The sequence below is a fragment of the Catharus ustulatus genome, chromosome 5 (genome assembly GCF_009819885.2).
Source record: "Catharus ustulatus isolate bCatUst1 chromosome 5, bCatUst1.pri.v2, whole genome shotgun sequence".
NCBI lineage: Eukaryota > Metazoa > Chordata > Aves > Passeriformes > Turdidae > Catharus > Catharus ustulatus.
Window position 1 is genome coordinate 41,614,650 of NC_046225.1, and position 27,885 is coordinate 41,642,534.

The 27,885-nt window shown below is 38.0% G+C and overlaps 1 protein-coding gene across 18 annotated transcripts in view; it reads left to right on the top strand.

Annotated features, from left to right (window-relative positions):
- TENM3 (teneurin transmembrane protein 3) overlaps window positions 1-27,885 on the top strand; it is a 1,396,736-nt gene that overhangs the window by 1,290,036 nt on the left and 78,815 nt on the right. For all 18 annotated transcript variants that reach the window (XM_033060171.1, XM_033060177.1, XM_033060178.1 and 15 more), the window contains 7 exons: window positions 7,656-7,778; window positions 11,513-11,727; window positions 18,084-18,294; window positions 18,812-18,913; window positions 19,054-19,248; window positions 20,603-20,803; window positions 23,688-23,873. In XM_033060171.1, coding sequence (XP_032916062.1) covers window positions 7,656-7,778; window positions 11,513-11,727; window positions 18,084-18,294; window positions 18,812-18,913; window positions 19,054-19,248; window positions 20,603-20,803; window positions 23,688-23,873 — 1,233 coding nt within the window. The remainder of the gene's footprint in view (window positions 1-7,655; window positions 7,779-11,512; window positions 11,728-18,083; window positions 18,295-18,811; window positions 18,914-19,053; window positions 19,249-20,602; window positions 20,804-23,687; window positions 23,874-27,885) is intronic.

A 27,885-nucleotide genomic window follows, 5' to 3' on the forward strand; every position in this document is an offset into this window, starting at 1 on the left:
TCCCTGTGAATTCTTGTTCTCCTGAAACACCCTGTGTCACCTTTGAAATTCTTTCCTGCTAATAAAAGTTGTCATATTCAGAATGGAAGGTCTTGAATTGCTGGCACTTCTGACTAGTACTTCAGAGGGCTACCTCTTCCATTACTGTAGGGCTTCTGAGAATAAAGTCTCTGTTTGTATGTACATAGTTTTGTTTGTGCATCCTTATGATCTGCATCTGTGATTCTTTCACCTACAAAGCTCACAGGGTGTTTGCTATGCTCTTTGTATTTCATGTGAGCATATTTGTCACTTTCAGTATTTTAGGAAAAAGTTGTGGTTGATCCTGTTGAGTTATGACAGAGACAACCTTGAATTTTGACCAGAACAATAAATAAATTTCTCTGTCTTTTTACTGTATATTGTTACCCTTTTCTACAAAGAAAAAAAAAATCTGATAGTCATAAACCCCAGCATTGTGTGTATATCTACATCTGATCTAAACTTTGTTTTCTGATCAAAGCTGGATACTGGATCATGCTAATTCCAGTCTATTTACTTTGTGAACTAACTGTCCTATCCTTATAGCATTCAAAGTGTATGAGAAGAGGGAAAAAGCTTCAGACAAATCCAGTTCTTGCTAAATGGTAAAACAGCTACACGAATTGTTTTTCTATTGCAAGGCAGCAAATGCAGCAGGTGTACAGTCGAATGCAGCATGTGGTTGTCAGCCCTAGTTTTACTTCTGCCACTTAGTTACATAAATTATCCATCTTTCACTAAATACTAATAAAGGACTGATTTGTTTTTGGACGCAAGAAAGTCTTGGAGAGGGTTTTGAAGTGATAATACAGTGTATTTGCTCAAGAACAAATTCCTTGTAAAGGTAATACGTAAAACACCACATTACTAGCTTGAGAAAGGAGCATGCATAACAAGTGGGCAACTTCTTGGAAATTATTGCAAAATGTTTTACACAGTGTAAACTAGTGATGGGGTTTTTTTCATGTGTTTGGTGTGAAATGTATTCTTAGTTGCTATTTTAATTATTGAGTGGACATGAAAGGCTTTGTAGACTGATTACAAACCAAAATAACTAGACTTCAGTTACACAGTGATCTCAAGACCAACCAAGCTTGAAAAATCAGTTTTAAGATGGTTCAGAAAACAGTTCAGTGAACTGTGTGGTGACAGATGGCAAGATTACCCAATTGTCTGCAAGAAATGATAGCATTTTTATGTTAGCATTAAGGCTACTGTTGGTACAAATGCACTCCTTTAATTTTACCTCTGAATTTTTGAATATCCCAGTCCATTTGGAGGGGGGAAGGGGGAGGGAGAAGGAGGAAGGCAAGAGCCCAGCTGTTAGTTTGGTTACTGCTTTCATGTTTGGGATTTGTTCTGGTGAATTTAGCCATATTCACCAGCACCACACACACACAGACACACACAGACACTGGTACTATGTTCATGCCAAGAGCAGCCCAGATCCAAGAGAGCTTTCTCTCAGATGCCTCTTCTTTCCACTCCATTAGAGGGAATGCACTCCTCACCATTTAGACTATAACTACACTCTAAAGGCTGACCATGCAGATAATTTGTCCAGCAGCAGTACAAATACTGCCTTAAACAACTCAGTCCAAAGGTACAGTAATTTCACGACTATAAGGCACATCAGATTATAAGGCGCACTTCCGGGTGTCGGCAAATTTCTGAACTTTTGCCAATACATAAAGCACAACGGACTATAAGGCGCACTTTTTTTTTTGCAGTGAGGCTCCGCCGCCGGCTCCCCCCGCGTGGTTGCTGGCCAAGGCCCCGCCTCCACCTGGCAGCTGCGGGCCTGCTGGCTCCCCCCGCGGCTCGCGGCTGACACTTCTGGGTTGGCAAATTTCCGAACTTTGTCCATATATAAGGCACAGTGGACTATAAGACGCACTTCCGGCTTCGGGACAAAATTTTAGTCAGAAGGGCGCGCCTTATAGTCATGAAATTACTGTAAATGTTAGCATGGCTTCAGCAAATAAAGACCTCTTGGAAGCTAGAGATTACTTTGCAGAACAGATGTAGGGACTAAAACAGTAAAATAGGTTGAAGATCCTAGAATCCTAGGTTAAAGATGGTAGGCTTTTCATAAATTAAAGTTAAAATTAATTAAAATTAGGTTTAATTTTTTGTATTTGCATTTTAAAAATGTAACTATTTTATCATAGGTTGAATAGTTATAGATGGAAAAGTCCTTAAAAATCATCAAGTCATATCATCAACCTAACACGACCACTATGTTCACCATTAAACCATGTTCTAAAGAGTCATATCCACAGGTATTTTTAACACTTCGGGGATGGTGACTTCACTAATTTCCTGGGCAGTCTGTTCCAATATTTTACAATCCTTGCCATGAAAACATATTTTCTTAATACCTAATCTAAACCTCCCCTGGCCATTTCCTTCTGGCCTGTTACTTTTTACATGGGAGAAGAGATTGACCCTCACCTTACTTACAGGGATCGTGAGGTTCTCCCTGAACGTCATTTTCTCTGGGCTAAGCAACCCCAGCTTCATCAGCTGCCCCTCATAAAACTTGTGGTCCAGACCCTTCCTCAGCTTCATTGCCCTTCCCTGGACATGCTTCAGTACCTCTGTGTCCTTCTTGTAGTGAAAAGAGCTGGACACAGCATCTGATGTGTGGCCTTACCAGTGCCAAATATGCAGGGCAATCCCTGCCCTGGTTCTGCTGGCCACACTATTTCTAATATAGGCCAGGATGCCATTGGCTTTCTTGGCACTGCTGGATCATGTTCAGCTTCTGTCAACCAGCACTTCAAGGTCCTTTTCCAGCTCCTCCCCAACGTGTAGCGCTGCCTGCCTGCCTATATAAATCTCTCTGCAGAGCCTTCTTACTCTCCAACAAATCAACATTCCTGGCCAACTTGGTGTCATCTGTGGACTTGCTGGGGGTGCACTTGATCACCTTGTCCAGGTTGTCAGTAGAGATTTTAAACAGTGTTGGCTCCAATACTGAGTTGTGGGGGAACAGCACTCATGACTCACCACCATCTGGGTGCAATTCCATTCACCACCAACTCTGGCCCTGCCCATCCAGTCAGTTTTTAACCCAGAAAAGAGTACACCTGGCCACACCATGGGAAACAGGTTTATCCAGGAGAAGGTATCAAGAACTTTACTAAAGTCTTGGTAGACACATCCACAGCCTTTCCCTCATCCACTGAGTGGGTCAGTTTGTCACAGGAGACCAGGCTGGTCAGGCAGGACCTGCCTTTGGTAAACCCCTGCTGGCTGGAGCTGATCCCCTGCTTATCCTGTGCATGTTGCACGATGGCGCTCGAGGTGATCTGCTCCATGACCTTGCCTGGCACTGAGGTCAGGCTGACAGGTCTGTAGTTCCCTGGAACCTCTTTCTGGCCCTTCCTGTATATATGCATCACATTTGCCAGCTCCCACTCACGCTTGACCAGGACTGCTGGTAGATGATTGAAAGTGGCTTGTTGAGCTGTTCTGCCAACTCCTTCAATACTCAGGTGAACATGAACATGTATGTGTGTCTAAGTTCCATAGCGGGTCCCTTCCAGATTATGTGGGCTTCATTCTGCACCCTGTCTCTTGTGTCTCAGCTCCAGGGACTGGATACCTTGATGACAATTGGTCCTGTTACTAACAACTGAGGCAGCAAAAGCACTAAGTACCTCAGGCTTTTCCTCATCTTTTGTCACTGTTTTCCAAGAAAGGATAGAGGCTTTTGACCCTCCTTTTCTTTCTGATTTGTTTGTGTGTTTGTAAAATCATTATTTGTCTTTTATAGCAATGACCAAATTAAGGTGGGCTTTGGGCCTCCTAATTTTCTCCCCACATGGCCTCACAACATCTTAAAGGCATCCTTTTGTGCTGCCAATGCCTTTTTCCAGGGGTGACAAACTCTCCCTTTCTCCCTGAGTTCCATTCAAAGCTCTCTGTTCATCCAGGATCGTCTTCTTCCCCACCAGCCCACCTTTCAGCACATGGGGATGGCCTACTCCTACAGTTCTAGGATTTCCTTCTTCAAAGCACATCCAACCTTCCTGGACTCCTTTTCCCCAGCTGTCATCATCTGATTTTATGCTTAAAAAGCCATCCTGTTCCACAATGGAAGCAATCATCTCAGCCTTGGTACAAGTAAAAGGAGTCTTTTGTTAAGGTTTGTGGGCATGTTTGGAAGGATGACAACCCGTGTTTCCTGCCATCCCCTGAGAATTCATCTATGCTTGCAGCTGCAGATTATTTGAATTGAGTTGTTGTAATCCGTGACCACAATCATAGCAAAATCTGCCTTCCTTCTGGTTGGAGGGGTCTGGCATTCTCACACAATTCCTTGCTGCCATCAAAGTTATGCTGGTATTGAAAGAAAGTCATTCCTGTGTTGGTATCCCCATAGATTTGGCAGAGTCAGAACTAGTAACTCTAGGAAGGGTCTCTTGGCTTCCTTGTCATTGTCTAACAGCAAGTGAATTCCAAATTGATTGGGAATAAACCAGACAGGCAATATCTAATCCAAAAATCAAGAAACTTTTTTATGTTAGATTTGGGACAAAAATAGGAGCAGGAAATAATGAAATGCCTTTTGCTTCAAAAGTGCTTTAAGTTTTGCTTCATATATCAAATTCTTTATAAGATGAAGTAAATCTACAATTCCTCTGAACACAGTAGAAACAGAGAAGGGGATTGATCTCTTGTATTCAAATTCCAAAGCTGGAAGAACGCCTGCATCCTTTTCTAGATCGAAGGAAATCAGACAAACATGTACACCTCTGCAGTCTGAAATTATTGCATTATTCTCCCTTTGTAAATTCAGAACTAGTTCATATCATTTGACTTGAGGGTCTCAGACATCCCACTGAGGTATCAGGTGCAGCTAAATAGATTCATAATAGCATCAAGAATTTTTAATCAGGTGCCTCAATTTCCTTATAAAACTGATAAGGATGTAAAGTGTGCTTTTATATTGATGGCCAGCTGAAAGAACGCAAATTTTGACTGGCAGAATGGTGCCTGAGTTTGTCTTCATCAGTCAGTTTAACCATGTTCCTAAGTTCATCATCTCTAAAGAAATTCTGCCTTGTAATTTGATACTTTAGCAACAAGCCTGTTCCTTTCATGTTGTTTTCATGTTTGTTGTGAAAGGAGAAGTCTCTAAATTCTAAAACACTAGTTCAGAGAGGTTATGTGGTTGAATTATTTAGTGCATTAGTACACACTCTAAGTCTTGTCGTTGGAATTGTCTAGCAACAGTTTTCTTCTGCTTAAAAAATATTCCTACATTCCCAATCTGTGGAACAGCTGCATTTATCCATCCATTTTCATTAAATATTGTGTATTGAACTTGTTTCTAGTTCATTGTCAAAGCTCAGAGAGGAATACAGCTAGCACACCCAGTCTTTGACAGTAAACTACAGTGGGACTCAAACCAGTACCAAGACAAAGAAAAGGTAGTTGTCACTTACACTGCAGTAATTGTGGTTATATTGGTGTAATCAATATTGATCCTACAGTCCTTGCCTTTGAAGACTTCAAATTCCTGCTGTTTTGAATTACAAGGAAATGACTAGAAGGTCGTTTCGAGGCTTCCCCTTCTGATCTCCCGGTGCATGAAGAGGCACTGTATGAAGAGGGCATGTACATAGCACCAGCAGATGTTAATGACGTTCTAAGCTCCTGTGTTTCTAGAGTTACAAAATGAATGCCGCTTTATTTTGGTTTTTTTCCAGAAGAACTAATAAAAGGGATAAGAAGACACCAAAGTTAAGAGAGGTGATTTAGATCTCTAGACTTGAAAATAAGAAATGTACTGGGTTTAAATCATTAAATATTTCGCTTTTTACAGTCTTTCATTGCTGCCAGTGAAATGGAACAAGTACAACAAGTTGTAAAGTTTGACCCTAGGGATTTCATTGAAACATATTAAAACAGATACACTTGTCAGGTGATTAATACATAAATAAGGATTTCAACTGAGGTAGGGTCAAAATAATAATGGCTAATTCTAGCGATGTGCCAGAGATGGTGGTGGTCAGATTTATGGTTTTACAAGGGTTGAGAAGGGTTAAAAGAAAGATGTTTTTAGGGTCAAGAAACAGTCTATATTATCAGGCTTTGACAGGCAATTTAAAGTCTGGGAAAGAAGGGTAATAGTAAAGTCAGAGACTTGGAACAAAGAGAGTATGTCATCTGTAGTGAGGATTTCAGTTCTTTTAAGTATTCAGTAACAGGTCTTTAGTGACATTCTGGTTTTTTGTTTTGTTCAGAGTAACGGGGAGGCTTTAAGGTAAAGACCTGGCAGACAACCTCTTAATTCATCAGTTTTTGTTGCCTGGCTAACTAAACTTCCATTGATGCCTGTTCATCTTAAGTAAAGGTTGCCATGGTCAATACAGAGATGTTTAAAGATCAGAGATTAAACCAAATGGGATGAAGAATTTTGTGTCATTTGCATAGAGGGAATGAATAAATTAGTAATGCTGACTGTAGCAGTAATCTTGCTTCGGAGAGACATAAGTAGCAGACGCAACAAAGTACAGCAAATGATCTTCCTTATATTTTGCACTAATAGTTAAAATACATGATTGCAGGTGTTTTTCCCAGTGTATTTTTATTCCTTAGTACCACTGAAAGACTATTTTAGCTGCTTTGCAGGTAATTGTTGTCATGGAATGAGCAAATCTACAAACCTTACACCAAATGCAAACTAGAGTAATTATAATAAAATGAATTTTGGTGGCATTATAGAGACATCAGAAGAGAAGAAAATAATCCACAGACAGCATGAAATTGCAAGAGACTATCACAGCATAGCACTAAGATAGGGTTTCTTTTTCCATATTTTTGCTTTGAAAGTTTAGATGCCTGGTTCATTCCTTAATCCCTGATGATCAAGGTTCCTTATGTTCCCCCTAACACCATGGAAGGTTGACTCTGTCTTGTAATTAACTTAGATAAACTCTTTAAATCACCTTTCAAATGAACATGGTTGCAGGGAATTAAGTAATTCAGAAACCTAAGTTATGCATTACCATTATCAGAGCAAAGTGCCCCAGGGTCTCTGGCTCTGTTCATGCCTTGGCCTCATTTTGTAGACTAGCATGGGGAATGGGTATGCAACGAGAGGTTGTGCAGTGTTGTTGACAGCATGAAGTGGTCGTATCTTAGGTTAGCCCTGCAACACCCATAGCACCCTCCTTCCTCTTCTCCCGTATTTTTTCTTTTCCTTTTCCCTGACTAACCAGGACAGATACATCTGCTGGAAAAATAATTTATTTTAGTAGGTCATTTAGAAGTTCACTTAAATTTGTCTCTTCAGAAGGATCACAAATGAAAAAAAAACAGAAAAGAACATAATTACTGCCTATCCTTTTGAACATTGACTTGGGACCGGTAAAAGACTCAAAATGAGACTGGTGAGCTTTCTGTCAACTGCATTCACTGAAAACACTGTATCATTACAGGACAGTGGTAGTAATTGCTTTGTGCCATAGCTGAACTATTAGTCTGCAAATGCTCGTTCATGTAATTTAATTTTTTTCATGTACAAGTTGCTATTCCACTGCAAAGCATGGAAAGTCATTACTTGTGCAATTTGTCATTGTGGTGCAAAGCATCAAATAACCTGTATTCTCTACCACCAGCAATGCATCTGTTTGGCCTCAACTGGCAGTTACAACAGACTGAAAATGATACATTTGAGAATGGAAAAGTGAATTCTGATACTGTGCCAACGCATCCTGTAACCGTTCCTGCTGGAGACAGTGGTAAGTGAAATGGGCACCAATTTTTTTCCTTCTTTTGGAACATTTCTTTCCTTTGTATCTTACTTATATCATCAAACACTTTTCCTCCAAGACTGTATATTTAATGCAAGTGCAGAGCATTTGTAAGTAAGAATAATTTTAACCAGATAAACAGGAACACAGAGTTTCTCCTACCTAGCATGTGAAGAGGCCTATGGATCCTGAGCAATAATGCTGATCTTACTTAGGAAAGCCAGCTGTCAACCAAAATTCCTCACAGCAATTTACAAGTGATATTTGATGAGGATAGGAAAGCTCTCATCATATCCAGAGAAGCAGAACCTCTGTTTACTCTAAATATATGTGATAATATTTTTTACTGTTGTTGTGGGATCCCCAGAGGTAGCAGGGTGGTGCTGAGGCTGGCTCAGACCATCCTGCCTTAGGGGCCTCATGTTGAGCAAATGGCTGCAACAAAGCCAGGGGACGCAAGGAGTCAGAACATACTGTTTCATAAGGAGGAATGATACTAAGAGTCAATTTTTGCAACTTTCAACAAGTGCTCAATCAGTTTTGGACAAAAGATTATGTACGTGTGTGTGTGTGTGTGTGTGTGTGTGTGTGTGCATGTGTGCGTTCCGATATTTTCATTTTTTGGAGCTTCTCTCTTAGCTGTGTTTAGAAGGCGTAGGATCAAGGAGCTTCATGTGGCATGATGACCTTAGTATAGAATATCTTGGGTTTTTCTCTACAAAGGTTGATATTTTCTTCTCTTTTTTTTTTAAATTTCTCTCTGAAATTTAATAGGTCAGGTATAATATGTACATTTGTTTTCTCAAAATCTCTAGCATGTGATGTTGAGTCTGAATAATCCAACCAATATATAAAGCAAGAAAAAAAAACTTTCATAATTTTGTTGTAAGAGCTTTTAAAATACAAACCACATAAAGGGATTATCTTTTATCGACCTTTTTCCATGTTGCCCTTTAAGATTCTCAAAACATTTAAGAGCTTGTGCACTTTTGGCTAACAGAGGCTTCAAAATCAATAGGTTTTGAATGGAAAACTTGATTTAAATGGTTGATGAATGCAGTGTTTTCTTCATTACACAAAAATCCATTTTCCCATTCACAAGGTACATCTGACCTCCTTACCACTGAGAAGGAGGAAGCCTCTGCCAGAAACTGACATCTTGAAAATTTTTCAAGTTATCGCGGCTCCAAGTCATAGAAAAGTTATAGCTCAGTTCACTCCTTTTGTCATCTTTGTATGCCTCTGAAACTTCTCCAGTAGGAGATTTTCTTCTCATTTCCTTTACCTTCCTTCTTTTTTCTTGTACCTACATAGTTATTATCACTTCCTGTGTTCTTTTTACTTGTTTTGAATGAAAATCAACAAAGCTACTGTGTGGTTAATGAATATTGATGCTGCAGTGACAGATCATCATCCCATTGTCTTCTGCATTCAATAGCCAATATACTTTCTTTTATAATATATATTGATTTTTTTGTAAATATTTTATAAACACTTATGGGTTTTTTCACTTGATAATTTTTAAATTATTTTAACAAACTAAAACCTGTTATACACTGCCTCAAAAATAAAAGGAAATAGCAAGGATGTCAAATACATTTTTTCTTCCTTATGTCCCTAAATACTGTTCAAGGGAAAGGGTTAATTCCACCCTATTGAAATGCTGTCCTCTGCAGAACATGGTACTTGGTCATTTATCAGCCTGCATCAATACTAAACAACAGTCAGACCAGAGAGCACACATTTTAAACCACAAAAGAGAGACGAGTTAGGCAGAAGGGAAAGTGCAGTGACTAGATGTGAAATGTGAGGAGTGGGGCCCTTGTGCTATCACACTGGTTACTGAAAACTGTAAAGAAGAATCAATGAAGCCTTGATTCAGATACTTGGACAGCTGAACAACTTCCAGTGCCACCCTCCTCTAGTCCCCTGGTAATGTCCTGATGCTCTGATTTGGATTTGAGAAATTTCAACCATCCTATTAGTAAATGTGAATGAACATGACATTTCATGTTTTGATTTAAAACTGTGTGTAAGAACTGTTACTCTTTAGAAAATGGAAAGGAAATGATGACACTATGAAGATTTTTCTTGTCATTGAAATACAACAGGGAACAAAGAATAACAAATGCCCTAACCTTAGGGTGACAAACAGCTACTGACAGTTTTGAGAGAGGTGTTGGGGTGCTAAAGGGCCATGTGGCTACAAAGTAAAACCGTCCCTTTTTTTGGGTGAAGAACATAGGAGTTCATAATTATATTATCTGCTAAGTGTTAAACCCCAGAAACAGGCATTCCTGGAAACTGGTTAATGTATTTGATAAACGGCACATATTCAAGCTGTCTAGCTCATCTTTTCAGTAGTACAAGGCAGTTATTTTTCATTTGAAATGTAGAAATAGGGGAAGTTGCAGATCAATACAGCAAACAAGTGTTTATTGTTTAGTGATTACCAGTCATCAGTGTGTGAATTTATTCAACACAATATGCTTAGATGTGAAGAAAGAAGTAAAAAACAAATCCTTAAATAAACTGAAATAGTGAATACAGATCCATCTTCTAGAATAACACACAAGTATTATGAAAGGTTAAGTCCAAATTTATAAAAGCATTAGACTCATCCTGAAAAGTGTTTAAAAACTGGTTTCTTCAAGATAAGATATTTCACTGTCTCCTCTCAACAGCACTCTGATCAGTGTGATAATCCTGTGAGACATTTTCAGTGACTGCAGTGCCGTTGTGACACAGCTCTGATGATGATACAAATTCCCACTCAAGGCCTCTCAGCAGCGCTTCTATACCTGTTTAATTCAACAACAGTCTCGGTTCATCTTGGATGCACAAAAAGTGGCGAGGATCAATCTGTGACCTCACCTGGCATTTCAGATTTTAATCTAGTTTGTTTTTTTTTTTTTTTTTTTTTACAGCCTAAATGTTTGCAAAAAGGTTGTGTCAGTTTGTTCCATCAAATGATGAATAATGTAGAATTTGAACATAAAAGACAAGGCTGAATTGTCAGTTCTTCAGAACACTTGTATGCAAACAAGCGAGCATCACATGAACATGCTAATCACATTCAGATGGATTTAGGTCAATCTTTTTAGTAGACTAGCTGATGAAAAAATATGAATTGGTAAAAAACACAGCAAACTCCAAGACTATAATGACATTTCCATTTTTCTTTGTATTGCTTCACTCCAGCCTCACCTTCATGTGCCAGCTGCTTAAAATCGGCCTTGCTTGCTTACGCAAAAATAGGTAACCAGAGCTGTAGCATTTGTTAATATTGAATAAATGCTCCAATATTTAATGTAGAAAAGATTATATTTGTTCCCTTGACTACTTCTGCTTATGTATCTATTATTCTTAAAATCTGTACGCTGCATTTTACTTTTTCTTTTTTTTTCCATTTTAATGTGAGACTTTATTCTGAAATACCCCTGTTAAAATGCTAGTGAATAGAAAGAATAGTTTCATATAGATTCTAAACCATTTCTGGAATGCTCCTCCTTAGGGATGCTACAGCATTTTTAGTATGTAGATATTTATAATATCTTTACCTTTTTATTTCCAAATCTTTGAATTCCTGTGATCTTCTGTTCAAAAAGATTGTTAAGTAACATTTTTCTGAGGTAATTCTAAATATTTGAAGATATATATGAAGGATGATTGAAAGCCAGAAAGGAACACTAATTTTTGATATCCTTATTCTAAACCATCAGGAAAATTAGGAGGATTTGCACAAGAAAACAACACTATAGATTCTGGAGAACTTGATATAGGCCGAAGAGCAATACAAGAAGTACCCCCTGGGATTTTTTGGAGATCACAGCTCTTCATTGATCAACCACAGTTTCTAAAATTCAATATATCCCTTCAGAAAGATGCATTGATTGGAGTATATGGTCGAAAAGGCTTACCACCTTCACACACTCAGGTGAGAACTGCTTGCATTAAAAGTAGCACATTATTGAAAACCATGATCTTGTATCTTCTGTATCTTTTTTTCTCTCTCAGGATTACATTATTTTCTATTTTGCTGATTTTTATTTTTACTGTTTATAGTTTATTTATCCCGTGTGATGACCAGAAAATTGGTGATACTTGTATTGGGATCTAGAATGGGGGTACAGGGCATTCTTATTTTCGAGCTGTTCTATTGCCTAATCAATGATGCTTCAGAGATGGAGTTGTTTCATGCGAAATTTTTAGGTACTTTTTTTTTTATTCTTTGGTATATGCATGTATCTTTAAAAAACTAAACAAACTAATATAGAATGTTATGGCCACACATAAGGTGTGGTTGAGAGTTCCTGCAAACAGCACATTAACCACATTTCCAAACATGAAGATGAGCAAATACTACAGTATTTACAGTTCGGTGTTTCACTAAATAAAAACATAAAAGAAAAAGTATATAACATGTATCTACAAAGATACAGTGAACCAGGGTTGTAAAAGTGGCAGTCTTCACTAGGCATCTGGTGTCTTGAAACTTTGTTCTTAAGTGTCCCAGAGGACTTAGTCTGTTCCACCCCTCAGAAGATTTCTAATGACACCTTTTATTGCATATGGCCACACTTCCTAGTAACAAAAAAACACTTTTTATCCATAGTGATAGAACAGTTAAAGTTAGCAGGAGAAACAGAGAATCAGTGCTTCAGATGGTATTTCAGCATTAATAGTATTGATATTATTTTAAAAATTTAAGGCCCTCCAAGATGAGATTTCTTTCATCACAGTATTTGTCCAAGTGCTGGCTCAGATCCCTTTTTCCACCTGAATAGGTATTTTAGCTCATTTTCTTCTACCCCATTTGGAGACATATCTTAGTGTTTCTTTATTTTACCTACACTTTTATTTTGAGTGTATGGATTTGCCGTGGACACAAATCTAGGTATAGCAACCAAAAAACTTGACTGATTAGCAAATCCATAGCTGCAAAATTCATATATTTTAATTCAGTCCTATTTTTTTTTAAATATTGATTTTCATGCTATTGCACTATTTAAAAATTTTGTGGGGTTTCTTTTTAGGCAGAAATTTTAAAGTATGTGCAATATAGAAATATATTACTAATATATTAATAATTATTACACCTACTTAACAAACACAAACCACAGAGCAAAGCAGCGAAAGTCATGCAATTTTACATTAACTTTGGTTTGTAGTTTAGTTTCCATTAAAGTTCAAACCCTTTACTGAATGCAGAAAGTGCACTCATGTTTACTTAAAAATTGGATCTTCATAATAATGATTAAATGGATTTTCTTCAGACCTTCACATATGAACACCCACCCTCAGGCTGACAACAACCACGTGAAATTCTATCGTAAAGAAAATTGATTCAGAAAGTTATCAGCCATTTGAAATAGGGGCTTGGAATACAAATGCCATCTCAATGACAACAATAATAACAGGAGTTAGGGGGATACATGTGGCAAGAATGCATAAAACTGAAGAAGCTGATCTAGACTATGCATTTATATGAGAAGTTATGCAAGTAAGTACATCTATTTTAAAAATGATCTTTACTTGATTCCTTATCCTGTCAAAAGATTGAAATAGGAGTGCCCTTTGTCCAAAACCACAGAGACTACTAAATCTGTTTCCTGTCCTGTGTTCCATAGACTCCAAGTTCTTACTAATGTTTAAGCGTGATACAACAGAAAAAATCATATGTGAGTCCTGCTTGACATTTTGAATATATTGTTCCCAGGATATAGGTCAAGCTCTCTTGTCTTATTTTAGCTTGGTATATAATTAGAGTACTTTTAACAAGCCATTGACTGACACTTGATACATTTAAAAATTAGGCATGCTTACTTATCAGTACCCTAGTGAACTTACAAGGCTGCTAAAGTTTCCCAAGGGTATAGGTTTATCACAATGTTTATATAGCCTTGAACCCAATGATGTCCAGTTTAAGGGCCTGAGATAAAGCAGGTATGTTATCTCCTAAAAATGCAGTTTCAGTAAACAGTTGGGGTTTTACTTGCAACCATGCTCCTTCATGTGGGGGGGGGAAAATGGAGTAAAATACATCTTGACAGTTTAAGCCTTTCTCCAACAATGTCCTAAAACAGGACTCTGATGAAGACACGACTCGTTCTGGTAAAACACATATTTAACTGAAGTAGCTTCATGTAAACAAAATAAGGTAATTTGCCAAAAAGACATCTAATGAAATAGAACACTGAGAGCATTACAAGCATAAATTAATTTCTTGCTTTCTTATTTCCCCTAACTCTTACAGCTTGTACTGACAAAAGTTCCTAACTGCAAGCTGGGCATAGGTAACACGAACAGACTAGCACCTGATGTTTGGTTTCACTGTGTCCTTCCATTCTACTTCCTTCCTTCACTTCCATCCTGTCCATTAGACAAGGCAGCTCACTCATGTGGCTGCAAGTGGCACAGAAATACAGCAGACAAACACATGAATATCCATGCTGAGTTTTGTCAAAGGCCCATGTAGCCTTCTGTCTGTGATGGGGCGATGAGCAGACACAGAGAGATTAATAAAGCAGCATGATAGTATTGTAGTTGTTCTTCCCACAATATTCTTTTGGCCTCCAGAGTTTTGAGGCTGAAGAACTTTGCTGAGTCAAAGATGCTGTCTTTGATCTGCCTACAAATCTTTGTTAGATTCTATTTTCCTGTGAATTTGCATAGTCACCTTTGAGTCTGTGGAAGCTTTTAGCATCTATGGCATTTGCAGCAGGGCTTAACTCATATCTCACATTTCATTCGTCAGTGTATTTTGAGACAGTGGCTTTTGTTTGACACACTGTTAGTAGTGTTTTGGAAGGGGCAGGGCAGAATTTCTCATTAATTTCTTCTCCATGCCACCCTTGATTTATGGATCACCAGAGTTATCAGTGAGTTGTATTTTTTTAAGCCTTTTTTGTCATTCTTATTATGAAAACTTTTTCAGTCCTTTGGTCAGCCTTTTCTGAATGTTCTCGAGTTTTAATGCAGCTTTTTCAAGGTGTGGAGACCAGAACAGCACAGAACATAAGAGGTATTTGATTATGATGGTTTCATTCAATGCCTTAATGATGTCTGCTTTTATTTTTTAAATTATTGAGCTCTTATTTCCATAATCTGTCTAGTGTAGCTCAAAGATCTCATCCTACAATGACAAAAGTTGGCTCAGAGCCCATATCTAGATGTGTAAAGCTAGTGTTGTTTCATGAGGACTTTGAAAAGTAGGATCTTATATATATCACTTCATGTCGGTGTCTCTTGAATGCTGTCTGCCCTTATCTTCCAGTCACAGAATGACAAGTACTAATAACAAAATTTATGCAAATGCACAACTGCTGCTTGTTTCTCAAATGTCAGTATTTGAATTTTCGATCTTACGTTAAGTAATAGAGACTTCATTACTTCCTGCACTCTGCCAGCAATTGTAAATTTGCCTTGTCACCTGTCCTCCTCCAGTATTTTTGCTCATATGCCTGTGATACCCTGCATGTGTAACCATTTTCTTTAGCTCCTTACACCTTTGGTATTTATACCAATGTCTGTCTTCTCTCCATTGTCACCTTTTACTGTAATGCAAAATTTGCCTTTTATATTTTCCACCTTGTTCTCCACTTCGCTCCTGTACCTTTGCCTGTTTATCCGCCTCTTTTTTGCACCCAGTTAAAACCTGACAGCAAGTAAGAGGACAATGCAGTCAGTATCTGTCCCTAAATGTACAACCTCTAGTGCCATTTATCCTACCATTTCAGGGGACATAATAAAAGTGTGATAGAAATAAGCCTGAGAGAGATCTCAAGAAGTCTTCATTTACACCCTTGTCTTGTAATAGGATGAATTGTATATATTCCTGTCAATCGTTTAGAATTGTATTAATTAAACAATAACATAACAAGAATGCAGAAACTTTAACTTTTGTTTTGTCCCATAATCCAAAATAATATGATATAGCATGTGGGAAATGCTTTGATCATTCAGGACAGAATTTTTTGTTGCTTTGGTACCATTCTCTTTAGGTGCCAAAATTAGTCTCAAGCACAACTACTATTTGTGTGTCACAGACTGATCTGAGATGCATAGTTCTCTTTCTGGGGAATCATAAATAAATCAACCAGAAATAATTGACGGTGGCTGTCCATTCAAAACCCAATCAATGCAAGCCTGAAAGTCTTTGTGACACTTTCTAAAAATGTCAGTTCCATTGCAGCCAGAGAATCAATATGTTTATTTAAAGAGACTTTTAAGAATAAAAAAGATACTTTGGTTTAAAGTAAAACTGTATGGAATGGTAGGGCAAATCATCACATTTAGACTCAATATAAAGGAAATTAATTTATACTCATAGGAGGAATATAAAATTGGTATGGTTGTGGTTATGAAGATAATTGTTTTTCCAGTCTCTTTTTGTTGCCATGTCCCAAATATAAAAAAGCAGCCTTTAAAAGTGTTAGTTAAGATCAATTAATGTTTTTTGCTGGGGGACAGAATGAACGGTAAATTCCCTTCTGTATGGCTTTTTAAGTGTAGTCTAAAATGGTGTTCTGATAACAGCATATGTCCTTATTACATTACAAATACAAAATCATGAATTGTACTGTGCTTGTTAGCCATTAGTGGCCCATCAAGTGGTGTAATCACTTGTTCCTGTATCAAAAATACAATTTTAATCTGAAATTGTCCTTCTACAAAAGTGGTCTCTTGCCATATACAAATTACAAAGTCATAGCTAATGTCTATGGATGACCTGTTAAAACTCAGAGCTCCCTGAGCCTTTAAAAATATTAAAACCACCAGAGAGGCAGGAGTGAAAAAAGCCAAAATTGTTTTTCTCTCTCTCACAAAATAAGATAAATATTTAATTCTCTGACAAATGAGAGTGTTGAACGGTTTTGAATAATTGCTCTCCCAAAACGATCGCATTTGTTTCCATGTGGTGCAGCACATACAAAGCTGCTGAGGCACCGGCTTCTGCGCATCCTAATTACATTATGTTCTGTTCTGCTCATTCAGACATAGCTGGAAAAGTGTCTTGGGTGTTGATAGAGTCATATTAACTGTGCATTTCCTTCACATCCTGGCTGGTGGGAAGATGATTGTGATTACTGGGGAGGAGCAATGTTACAATACCACTGAATTTTGGCCTGCAATTTCAAGAAGAGAACATAAGAACATGTGTCCTTGTTCCAGGACAAAGGCTATCATATTTTCTTTTGTCCCAGGAGCTGTTTCTGAAAGTCAGAAGTCAGGTTGTAAAATCACTGATCCCCTGGTCCTGGGAGCTGATGTTATCCCAGCTCAGGTGAATCAGTAGTTCCATATGCTGGCCTTTACTTTAATAGGCCCTGAATGTAATTTCATTTGAGAGAGATCTTGAACATGTGGAAAGTTTGAATGTTTATGTGCTACAGTTTACTTCATGTGATAAACGTGTCACAGTAGAAGTGAAACTTTGAACAGTCTTAGCAGTAAAAGTAGAGACCCTCTGCCACAAGCAAAAATGCTCTTCAATTTTCCAACCTGTTTAATTTTGCTCTATACGTATTGATCTTTACCTGTTCAACATGCAGAAGACAACTTTCAAGCCATGAGAACAGACTCCAGATAATGTAAAATCAGTGTAGGGCCTGGAGCACTTCTAGCCCTCCAGGTGCTGTTAGCCCTAGTTAAGGTGCATAAACATGCATAACATGCATAAAAACCTGTGTTGTGAGTTTGCTTGTTTTTATCAGTAAGATGCTGCTACATTTTTCCAAGCCCCATAATAGTTGTTAAAACCTGAGGTACCATGGGGCTTGGTCAGTTTGTCGTTTTTGATAGTTACCATGTTTTCTACTTTCCATAAAACTCTTGCTCTCCTTCCTCCAGAATTCCAGACTGTACAAAAGGGAAATTGAGCAGTTTATCCTTTATCTGAAATTAAATGAAGAAAAGTAGATTATTTATATTGGATATTATTGTTATTATTATTATTATCCCATATGTATGTAACACAGTTTGAAAGTTAGCTCTCACCTGTAATTAAGGTGCCTGTCATGCCTGCAGACTCATTTCAATTGCTATTTTCTTCCCCCAGTGTGTGTAATGGGTTTGTTGACCACTTTCTACCGAAAAAGTCATTCTAATAAGCATGAGAACTAGTTGGTAATTTTATTTGAATGCTTAGCAAGGAGCAAAAAAATTAGAAAGGGTTGGTTTCAGTTCCTGCTTCCCTGCTCCAAAAGGAAACTCTTGGTCTGCATATAAGCATATGGGTGGTGCCATGGTTATCCCATGACTTGCCAAGCTCCCGTCTGTGCTTCATTGCAGTATGACTTTGTGGAGCTCCTGGATGGCAGCCGGCTGATTGCAAGGGAGCAACGCAACCTGCTGGAGTCGGAGCGAGCAGGACGGCAGGCGAGGTCTGTCAGTCTCCACGAGGCAGGTTTTATCCAGTATTTGGATTCTGGCATCTGGCACCTGGCCTTTTATAATGATGGGAAAAATGCAGAGCAGGTGTCTTTTAATACCATAATTATAGGTAAGCATAATCTTTAAAGCTCTCACCAAACACTAGCTTGGGGTCAGTTTTTTTAGGAATTCATAGATAGGTTTTCATATTTAAGTGATCTGACTTTTTTTTTTTTTTGCAGGTTTTCCATTTATGTGTTTGTTTTGCTACTCAGAATAAAACACAGAGTTTATATTTTAATTTCTTGATTTAAGGCATAAGGGTTTTAATTTCTTAGTCTAAGGCATAAGTACTTCTAGTGAAATAGTTTTTGAAAGGAGAATGCTGTTTTGAAGTATTTATTAAAGATTTTAAGTATGGAGCTCATATAGTTTTACACTTAAAATTTTAGCCCTTTTGTTGGAATATAATGTCCTAAGATACCGGGAGCATCAGCAGCAGAAAATCACAACTACTCATGCTCTTCAAGCAAAACAAATGTAAACACTTCTTGGAGCAAGAAGAAGCTGTCAGTTAGTAGTGGCTCAAATGATAGGTACTTCATGCAGTGGGCACCTGTGAATTATCCTTCTCTTTTTCATTTTAGAGTCTGTGGTGGAATGCCCCCGAAATTGCCATGGTAACGGTGAATGTGTTTCTGGATCCTGCCATTGTTTTCCTGGGTTTCTGGGCCCCGATTGTTCAAGAGGTAAAGCAACCCAATGCTTTTCTCAAGTCATTTTAAGTGAGCATGAAGACAAATCCATCAGAAAAGCAACATTTCATTTTTCTTTATAAACTTTGGTGAAGATCTTTATTTTGATTGTTGTGCCATGTTCTGTTTCACAGCAGCCTGCCCGGTGCTGTGCAGTGGCAATGGGCAGTACTCCAAAGGACGCTGCCTGTGTTACAGTGGCTGGAAGGGCACCGAGTGTGACGTGCCTACAAGTCAGTGCATCGATCCACAGTGTGGGGGACGGGGCATTTGCATCATGGGCTCTTGTGCCTGCAACTCTGGGTACAAAGGAGAAAACTGTGAAGAAGGTAAATGAGTAAATATTTGTGCCAGCACCAGCTGTTGTTGGTCAGGTTAACAGCTGGCACATCTGGCTCTGTACATTTTTCTAGATTTAGATCATATGCACTAACCCTGTTTCTTCAAAAATCATTTTACAATACTGCAAATCAAGTTCTGGAATCACTAGCATCAGTGAATTCTACAGAATTATTGTGGTCTATTTATTCTCAAATAAGAAGTGGAAAAATCCAAAGTAATGTGCATGTAATGTTTTTGCTTGCCAGTATATTTGGGTTTTGTCTGGCTGAAATCAGCTAAGAAGAAAGCACATAAAACACATATGTAGGAATTCTTACTGAATTTTCTAAGTATAGAGTAATCATTAATTCATTGCATTTGTTAGTAGTCTTTTCCACTGACCAGATTGTGGAAAGTGCTGATTCAAATGCATCAGGGGGAAAAAATGATGCATTATCTTGTATTCCAGAGATGTGCATAATAATATTCATTCTGGTGTGCTGCAAAATGTGGTTCATTTTCCATTCTATTTTTTTAGGGAGTAAAAACTGCTATTTTCTTCCCCAATCAAATTGATTTTATTGATCTCTACATTCAAAGTAATGCAATTAAGTCTCTGGAATTAAATTTTCAGACCATTGACCCTACAAGTGTAACACTTTGTTGAGTCAAATTGCTAAATTAAATCTCATCATCTAAAGCACAAGTGAATTAAGATAGATAGGCAGTACTCAACTCATTCATTTCTGAAACAATTTGGGGTTCCTGTATAGCTGTCAAAACTGTATAGGAGTGGATTGGGTCAGTCGTACCAGGGAATAGTGCTGCAGAGAATCCAGCACTTACTACATTATGATTAGACAGAGTCAAGATCAGCTGCCCAAGACCCAAAGCCAATCTTGCTGTAATTCAGAAAAATGAGCAAACCTTGAAAGATTCTCCATTGATTCAGTGGTAACCTGTAATTGTCTTGATGTCAGTTATGTGCACACACAAAATTTACAGGTTCAGAAAGTGATGTTAAAGGGAGGTGTTCTTGCAAGGAAAACTGCAGCTATGCAAGAAGTGACAACAAAGAGTGATGTACCTTGTAGCTAGAGAAGGGAGGCTGGCACAAAGAGATCTTACTCCAATCTGTCTTTTCCTCATTCATTGCAATGAAAGAAAAGTGAACTTCTCAGCTTCAGCCTACTAATGTTTACTTTCAAGATGTGTGTAATACTACCTACTTCATAAGGCATATTTCATAATTTAAATTTCATATTTGAAATGTGAATTAAGCCCAAAAGTACCATTGGCACGTACAGGTTGATAACTGTTAGGATTGACAGGTTCAAGCTGAGCTTTGTCATCTCCCTACAGCGGATTGCTTGGACCCAGCCTGCTCTAGCCATGGTGTGTGCATCCACGGCGAGTGCCACTGCAACCCGGGCTGGGGTGGCAACAACTGTGAAATCCTGAAGACAATGTGCTCTGACCAGTGCTCTGGTCATGGCACCTACCTTCAAGAGACTGGTAGCTGCACCTGTGACCCCAACTGGACAGGTCCAGATTGCTCCAATGGTAAGAGTTAAAAGCACTGGCATTTTATAAAATGTTGATGACTTGAATAGCAGCATTTTAATGACATTATTGTGTTAGGACCTGACCTGCTAAGCTGATTGATCTCTTTGAGTTGACTCCAGCATGAACTGTAAATTGATTCAAAGGTTCAAAATAATTGATGAGTTTGAAGGATTTGAAAATCAATGTGTTTGTTTGTATGTTTTAGCTGCCTTCATCTGGTAACTTCAGGTATTTCAGAAGCAAGTTCAGAATGTTCTTTGCATGATATGGATATTTCCTAATACATCTACTTAGAAACTTAAAACTACACTAGTGAAACCAGGGACATTCACATTTTAAGAATCTCTCCTAATCTCTCCTAAGCTAATTTGAGGTAATTTTCCTGAAAAACAGATAGCAGTCAAGTTGGAAGGCAAAGGGAATGGAAGAATAAATATTACACAGCTTTCAAGGCAGGGTGCAGGCTGCCAGGGTGGAAAGGGTTAGTAGGAGTGAAGAAGCAGAGGAATTTGTTGAAATACGGAATTGAACTTATTAAAACCATAGTCTGAGCTCAGAAACAAAAGGAGAAAACTAGAGGTACTAGCACACAGAGCAGAATCTAAATATTTATAAAGTATGACAGCAGCTTTTTGACAAATATGAGTTCTTAGAATCTTGTTTAGTAGCCACATATCAAAAAAGTAATGATGTCTAACTGTGAGACATGTATTTGTCTAAACCAGTTCATCTAAGAACTCAGACGTTTTGTTAATGAAAACTGAACACATGGGCTGGCTGGGTTTATGCCAGCTTATGAATAAATATAACTTTTTCATGAGGAACCATCTTTTTAAAACAAATGTACTTCCTGACCAGGATCTGTGATACTTCATAATGGCTTATGCATACAAGAGTGATAGAGTTCCAAACATGCAAGAGAAAGTGACAAAGAGTAGAAAATTTTGTCTTCTGTGAAATTTGTTTAGGAGAAAATATCCTTTTCTGTTTCCAGCACTAAAAATGGCTATTTGTGTTAGACCCTGTCTAGTTCTGAGGCAAAACATGGATCCTCTATTTACTGACACATCTTCTATGCTTCTTTTGATGACCAGTTATGCTCCATCTTTTACTTATGTTTCATGGAATGATTTGTCATTAAAATAACATAAAATGTTTCTGATCTCAAATATCTCAAGTGTGTCTGACTCAGAAAATAATGTTTGTAAAAACATGCAGAGATTATTTGCTGAAGCTGTGCAAAATGACCTTCAGAGAAGTATACCAAAAATGTAAGTCTTACCCACAAACATGTTGTTAAGCTGTAAGATGAAGAAAAGAATGAGTTATTTCCATCAGAGACTTTTATAGGTTTGAAATCAGCAGAGCTTTCCTCTATCTTCATCAGCAGTTTGTCCGTTAATTAGCCCTTCAATTCCACTTCAATTAAATTAACTCTAATTAATAAATTCATTACAAAGATTGACGCACCTTGCTCAAAGCTAGTGTGCTAAAAGCTGATAAACACCTTCACCCTAATGAAAAATTGATTAGATTGAAGAGAAATAAACCTTTCTTTCTTGGAGCTGCAGTGACGTTTTGTGACTCTGAAGTTAATCAAACCATCTTGCATCTTTTAATCAAAAATATAATTCAAAGTAGATATAAAATGCTATATCGTTGAGGTGGGGGGGGAAGTTGGGTGGAAATTACAGCTGTCTTTCTCCATAAAGGTTTTGGGCTGTTTCTTACAGAAAATGTCACAGCTCCTTGATACTGTGTTTAATGCTCCACAGCACTTTGAGACAGCGGGGAGTAAAATACTGTTGATCAGGGAACTGGAAACCTTTCTTGCACTGAACACAAGGGGTTTTTTGCTGTTAAAAATAATTCTATTTTATTACTGAACTACTTGCTGTCTTTTACAAGGAAAAAATCCTATATACATCATTTGTATGAACCATACGTGGCTACAACCAGCTGTATGCCAAAGAACTAAACAAGTCCCTCAGCCTGGACTGTATCTCTTTGTTTTTCTGTTTTCTACTTAGCAGAAGTAAAGTTTACTGGAGTCTGACTAGATGAACCGAAACAGTAAATGCAAAATCTGGCAGTGTAAATTATCATCTTGTATTAGCTGAGACTTAATATGTGTTGTTTGACCTCTGACTACCTTTGGCTGTTAACATATTTTTCAATTATTCTATCAGATACAAGATTCTGTTACTATATGTAAATGACAAGTTAAATTGCTGTATGTTGATTTATTTTTTTGTCAAAGTATTATTGAAACCAGACTGTTCATGGCTGTCATACACTATACAAATTCACTGAAAGTCAAAGAGTAAAATGATCTTTTATACTTTACAGATGTGTGTGTGTGAGCATAGTGCTAATTTGTCTTACTAAGGCTGATCCTTTATAATGAAAAATGTGTCAGAAATGGCACATTTTAACTTTGAAAGAAAGCAGGGACTATGGAGGGGAAACCTTGCTAATTTGAACTTCGTCATACTAGATTTTCACTCACAACAGACAATGATCCAGGTATTTGTTACATTTCCCCACTGGGAGTACAGTGTAACTTCTGGTAGGTCTGAGTGCCATACAATCTAAGATGCAAAAGGTTACTCTTAAAACTTAAGTGACCACAGAGAAATATGTTTGAAAATTACTGCAAGCTAGCAAAAGAGAGCACTTAAACATCACTGATGTCTGAAAGAGCATTAGCAAAGAGATACAACTCCGTGCTCTCTGTTCTGTTGAATCTTGGGTGAAAATGTCTTTCACAATAAATTCCTTTGATTTAACTTTCAAAGATTTTGCCTTTCTTATTCTTCACGTGTAGAATTAAAATTTAGCACTTCTACTGACTGCCTTCCCCGTGTCACCTGTGTTGCAGAGATGTGTTCGGCGGACTGCGGCGCGCACGGCGTGTGCGTGGGCGGCGCGTGTCGCTGCGAGGAGGGCTGGACGGGCGCAGCCTGCAACCAGCGGGCCTGCCACCCCCGCTGCACCGAGCATGGCACCTGTAAGGACGGCAAGTGTGAATGTAGCCAGGGATGGAACGGAGAGCACTGTACCATTGGTAGGCTGCCTATGCTTTACCCTGCCCTCGTTGCAAAATTCTCACAGCCGGCGCTGCTGCTGGCCACGTCTCAATAACAAGTGTATTGCTTTGAAGAGTGTTTCTTCAAAAAGAATATTTGCATGTGTCAGTCTGTGAAAAAGAGTTAATATTTTAAGAAAGGAAGTGGTTATATAATTGCTCATCAGTTCTTTATACCTAGTTTGCCATGCTAAGAAGGTGGAAGAATTTCCTCCTCAATCTTTTCCCTTTAACTGCCTTTCACTGAGGAGGGGGTTACTTTTATTTTGAATTGTAAATATACTATTTGATTTGTGCTTTTCTATTTTTATGTGATAGTTTTATGTCTTTTGGAAATGAAGCTTCCTATTGTTTTTCTTTCTTTTTTCCTCTTTTAAAGAGAAGAAACACTAAAAAGTGACTTGCCTACATAAAAATATCACTTCCACCATCTAATGAATATGATCTAACTGCCCAAGATTATCTTCTTGTCAATATAATGTTCTATTTTAGAATACTATCGAATTTCTGACGTGTAATAACCTAATTGAGAAGAAGCCATCTTTATTATAGATTCTGTGTTTCTGTAACCAAGTTAGTTCTAATGCCTGAAAACCTTTGGAAGTTACTATACCATTAGCAGTGGAGCTTTTCTTGCCCAGTTATTTACAGTCCACATGTAGAGCAGGATATCCTTCTCCACTACAGTGGCTTTGACAGTGAGCTAGCATGAGAAATCATGCGTGTAAATAGGAGGACTAAGAGAACATGGAGCTGTAGTGCTAAGAAATTCCCTTCCACACTAATTCCCCTTTGTGTAAGATGCTGCAGGTCTGTAACAGTGGAGTAGAGTCCTATCCAAACAATCTTTATCTCGGCAGAGCCACAGAGAAAATCTTCTGCATGCCAACAGGTAGGAAGCACAGGCAAAGGAACTGGCAATGATCTACATGTAACAGATGACTGGTTTGTACTTTGGTGAGTGGAGAGCATTGCATGAAGCTCATTAGAGGCTGTGACAGTACTAACCACATGACTGAAGTATTTATGGGGCACATCTCCCAGGAATGAGAGGCATCATGGATAAGCACTTTGAGGTGGATTCAATTGGCAACAGACAAAGGTCAGACAAAGGCAAGCATAACACTGAGTGATGAGGAAATCATGAATAATCTGAATAATCAAAAGTCCAGTAAGTAAAATACCCCACATAGATGGAGGAGAGATGGTTAAAAGAGGTGATGTAGCTGAAGCAACAGGATCAGACAGTAAGTCTAACTGCAGTGGAGCTGATGGATGTAAATGTAGCGTTTGCTTTTGCAACAAGCTAAAAAGAGCCTGGAGAAATTTTAACTTTGATGGAAGTTTTGGAAGGCCTTTAACTCTGAATATGTTAGCACAGCTAAGCCGTAACAGGGACATGAGTACCTAGAAAATAGTAAAACCCAAGCTGTGCTCCCAGATCATTGCGACCAGAAGATGAGTGTTTTTTACAAGGGAGTCAGGTGTGAAAGTAGTAAGATTGACTTGAGAAGTATTTTTTTACAGCAATCACAATTGATTTTTAAAATTTGATTGGTTAGTTTGAGGGTTTTGTTATTTACTAATGAAATTGCACAAACATATGAAGGAGCGGTAATCAAAATGCATCTGCAGAATCGCAGGGAGAATCTATAGGGTTAACATTTTTGAGGCGCTTCCAGAAAACATGCTGACAAAGAGAGTAGAGAGGTGGGGAGAGAACTGCTTTCTGAACAATAAAAGAAAATAAATGTTTAGAAGTAGGATAAAGCCTTTCCCTTGACTGCTTTAACTTGCCAACGAGCAATTACTCAGCAGATCACTCTGCTGTTGGTCTCACTGACCTTGGCAGCATTTCAAGGGTTGTAGTTATACACGGATGAACTGCTCTTGAACAATTTTTCCAACATATTAAGCATAAACAAGTTTTTCCTCAACACTGGGCAAGCAGGTCTGTCTTCCCACCTGTTTATTCTTTAAATAGGTGTTTACTTTGTGGCTGCTGCTGTAAAGATAGTTTGATTTGTTTATATTGCCCTTACAGCCTCCAAGGCAAGTAATGAGGTTACAGGCTTTAGCCTGCTGTTACATTTATATTTTTAGAGCTGTTTTCTTCAGGAGCCCCATGTTACAGAGAAGCCAGGTCATTTTATTGCTCATTTCCAACAGTATTTCAACTTAGTGGAGGAAAAATTGCTGCCTCCTTAGCTTGGCAGATGAAGAGTCAATTTGCTTTTCTCGCATCTAGTCTACAGTATTCTGAGCAATAAATTTCAAAACACAAGGGACTTTAGAATGTTTCTCTATGCAAACCTATTTTTTATTATCACCCTCCATTTGTAACCCAGGCATTTTATGCTACTTACAACTCTCTACTTAGTAGAAGAATATTTGCATAATTTGTGTTATGTGTATGAAAGACTCCTACTCACTCTCCCTTTATATGTCTAAAAATAAACAATTGCACCCTTCTTATTTCTAAAAGTCATTAACCATTTAGCTGCAGTACGGGGAAGTATTTTAGAAATGCAAATGTGTTTTCTTTGTTGCAGCTATTAGCTGGAAGCCCTATGAAGTGCAACAGCCAGAATTAACAGCTTCTTTGAGAAAGGAATGTTCCAAAGAAACTGTAGATCTTCAGGGCAATTCACTTTACTCAGTTCTTGGGAAAGGAATAGCCCTCCAGATCTCCGTGTGCATTACTTACAGAGGCGCTAACTGGAATATATACTGAATCATCTGAATCCATAACTCATTTGATCACAGAATTTATAGTATTTTTTAAAACATGAATGCCATTCAAAATGCCTAAAAAAACGGTTTTGTACCTCAGCTTACAATTTTTATGCTTTCTTAAATGATAACTATCTGTCCAGTCTCGTTTTCAGTTAGCCCACTGTTTGTGTTGTAAGTTGACATGTGTTAAAACATAGGATGAACCTGTCTCCTTATTAAAGCGAGGTAGTTCTTAGTTGTATTTCTTTCTAATTAATCATTTAAATCTTAGGTTACTTGAATTATGCTGATTTTTACATATACTTCAAAATATTTAAATGGAATTTAGTCAGAGGAAATTCTGATAACTACCATATAACTATTTCATTTTTAAACTTTTTTTTTATTTCAGTACTTCAGGGTGTTGGGAAGAAAAATTGTAGGTGATTGCAAAGGCTTGCTTTTTTTGTTCCAAAAAAATTTAGACATCTGCTTATCTGGGTTAAACATCAGGATTTCCCTAAGGCTGAAGATGACAAGACTGGATTGGAGAAATAATATGCATATGAATTTTATATCCTTTGTTTTGTGATAGAGAAAAGTGATAGAGAAAAGAGTAGACTAAATAAATCAGGGAGGAGGAGAGGTCTATTTGTTTGAATCAATGTGGGTGGTAAGGTGGAAAAGATTGTTTGGACTCATGCAGTAAACCTGATGTCTATTGCTGATACCCACTGTTCTGTTATGGGTCTTTGGCACAGCAGTGCAACTTCCATATCGCATCTGATGTCAGCCACACTTTTGAGCCACTGCCTTTGCTCTAAATGCATAGTGCCACATATTTATATCAAAGATGTTCAGAGATAAGTATATGCTCAGCATTCTGGTGAATGAATCTAATAGGAATTAGCAAAACTCTAAACTTGGTGCTATTGTTTAGCAGCTTAGAGGCTTGAACTAAATATAGGCAATGTATGTTTCAAGTACTAAACAATGTAAGGCACCTAAAATGCTTATAATCTCTTCCCTCTGGAGAACTTTAGTCGTAAATTCATAGGATCATGGAATAGTTTGGGTTGGAAGGGACCTTTACAGATCAACCCCCACTGCAGAAAGCAGCATCATCTTCAACTAGATTTGCTAGAGCCTCATTTGCTGAGAGCCTCATCCAGCCTGGCCTTGAATGCTTCTAGGTCATTCACAACCTCTCTGTGCAACTTGTTCCAGTGTTTCACCACCCCGTAGAACAAAACTTCTTCCTTAAGCCTAGTTTGAA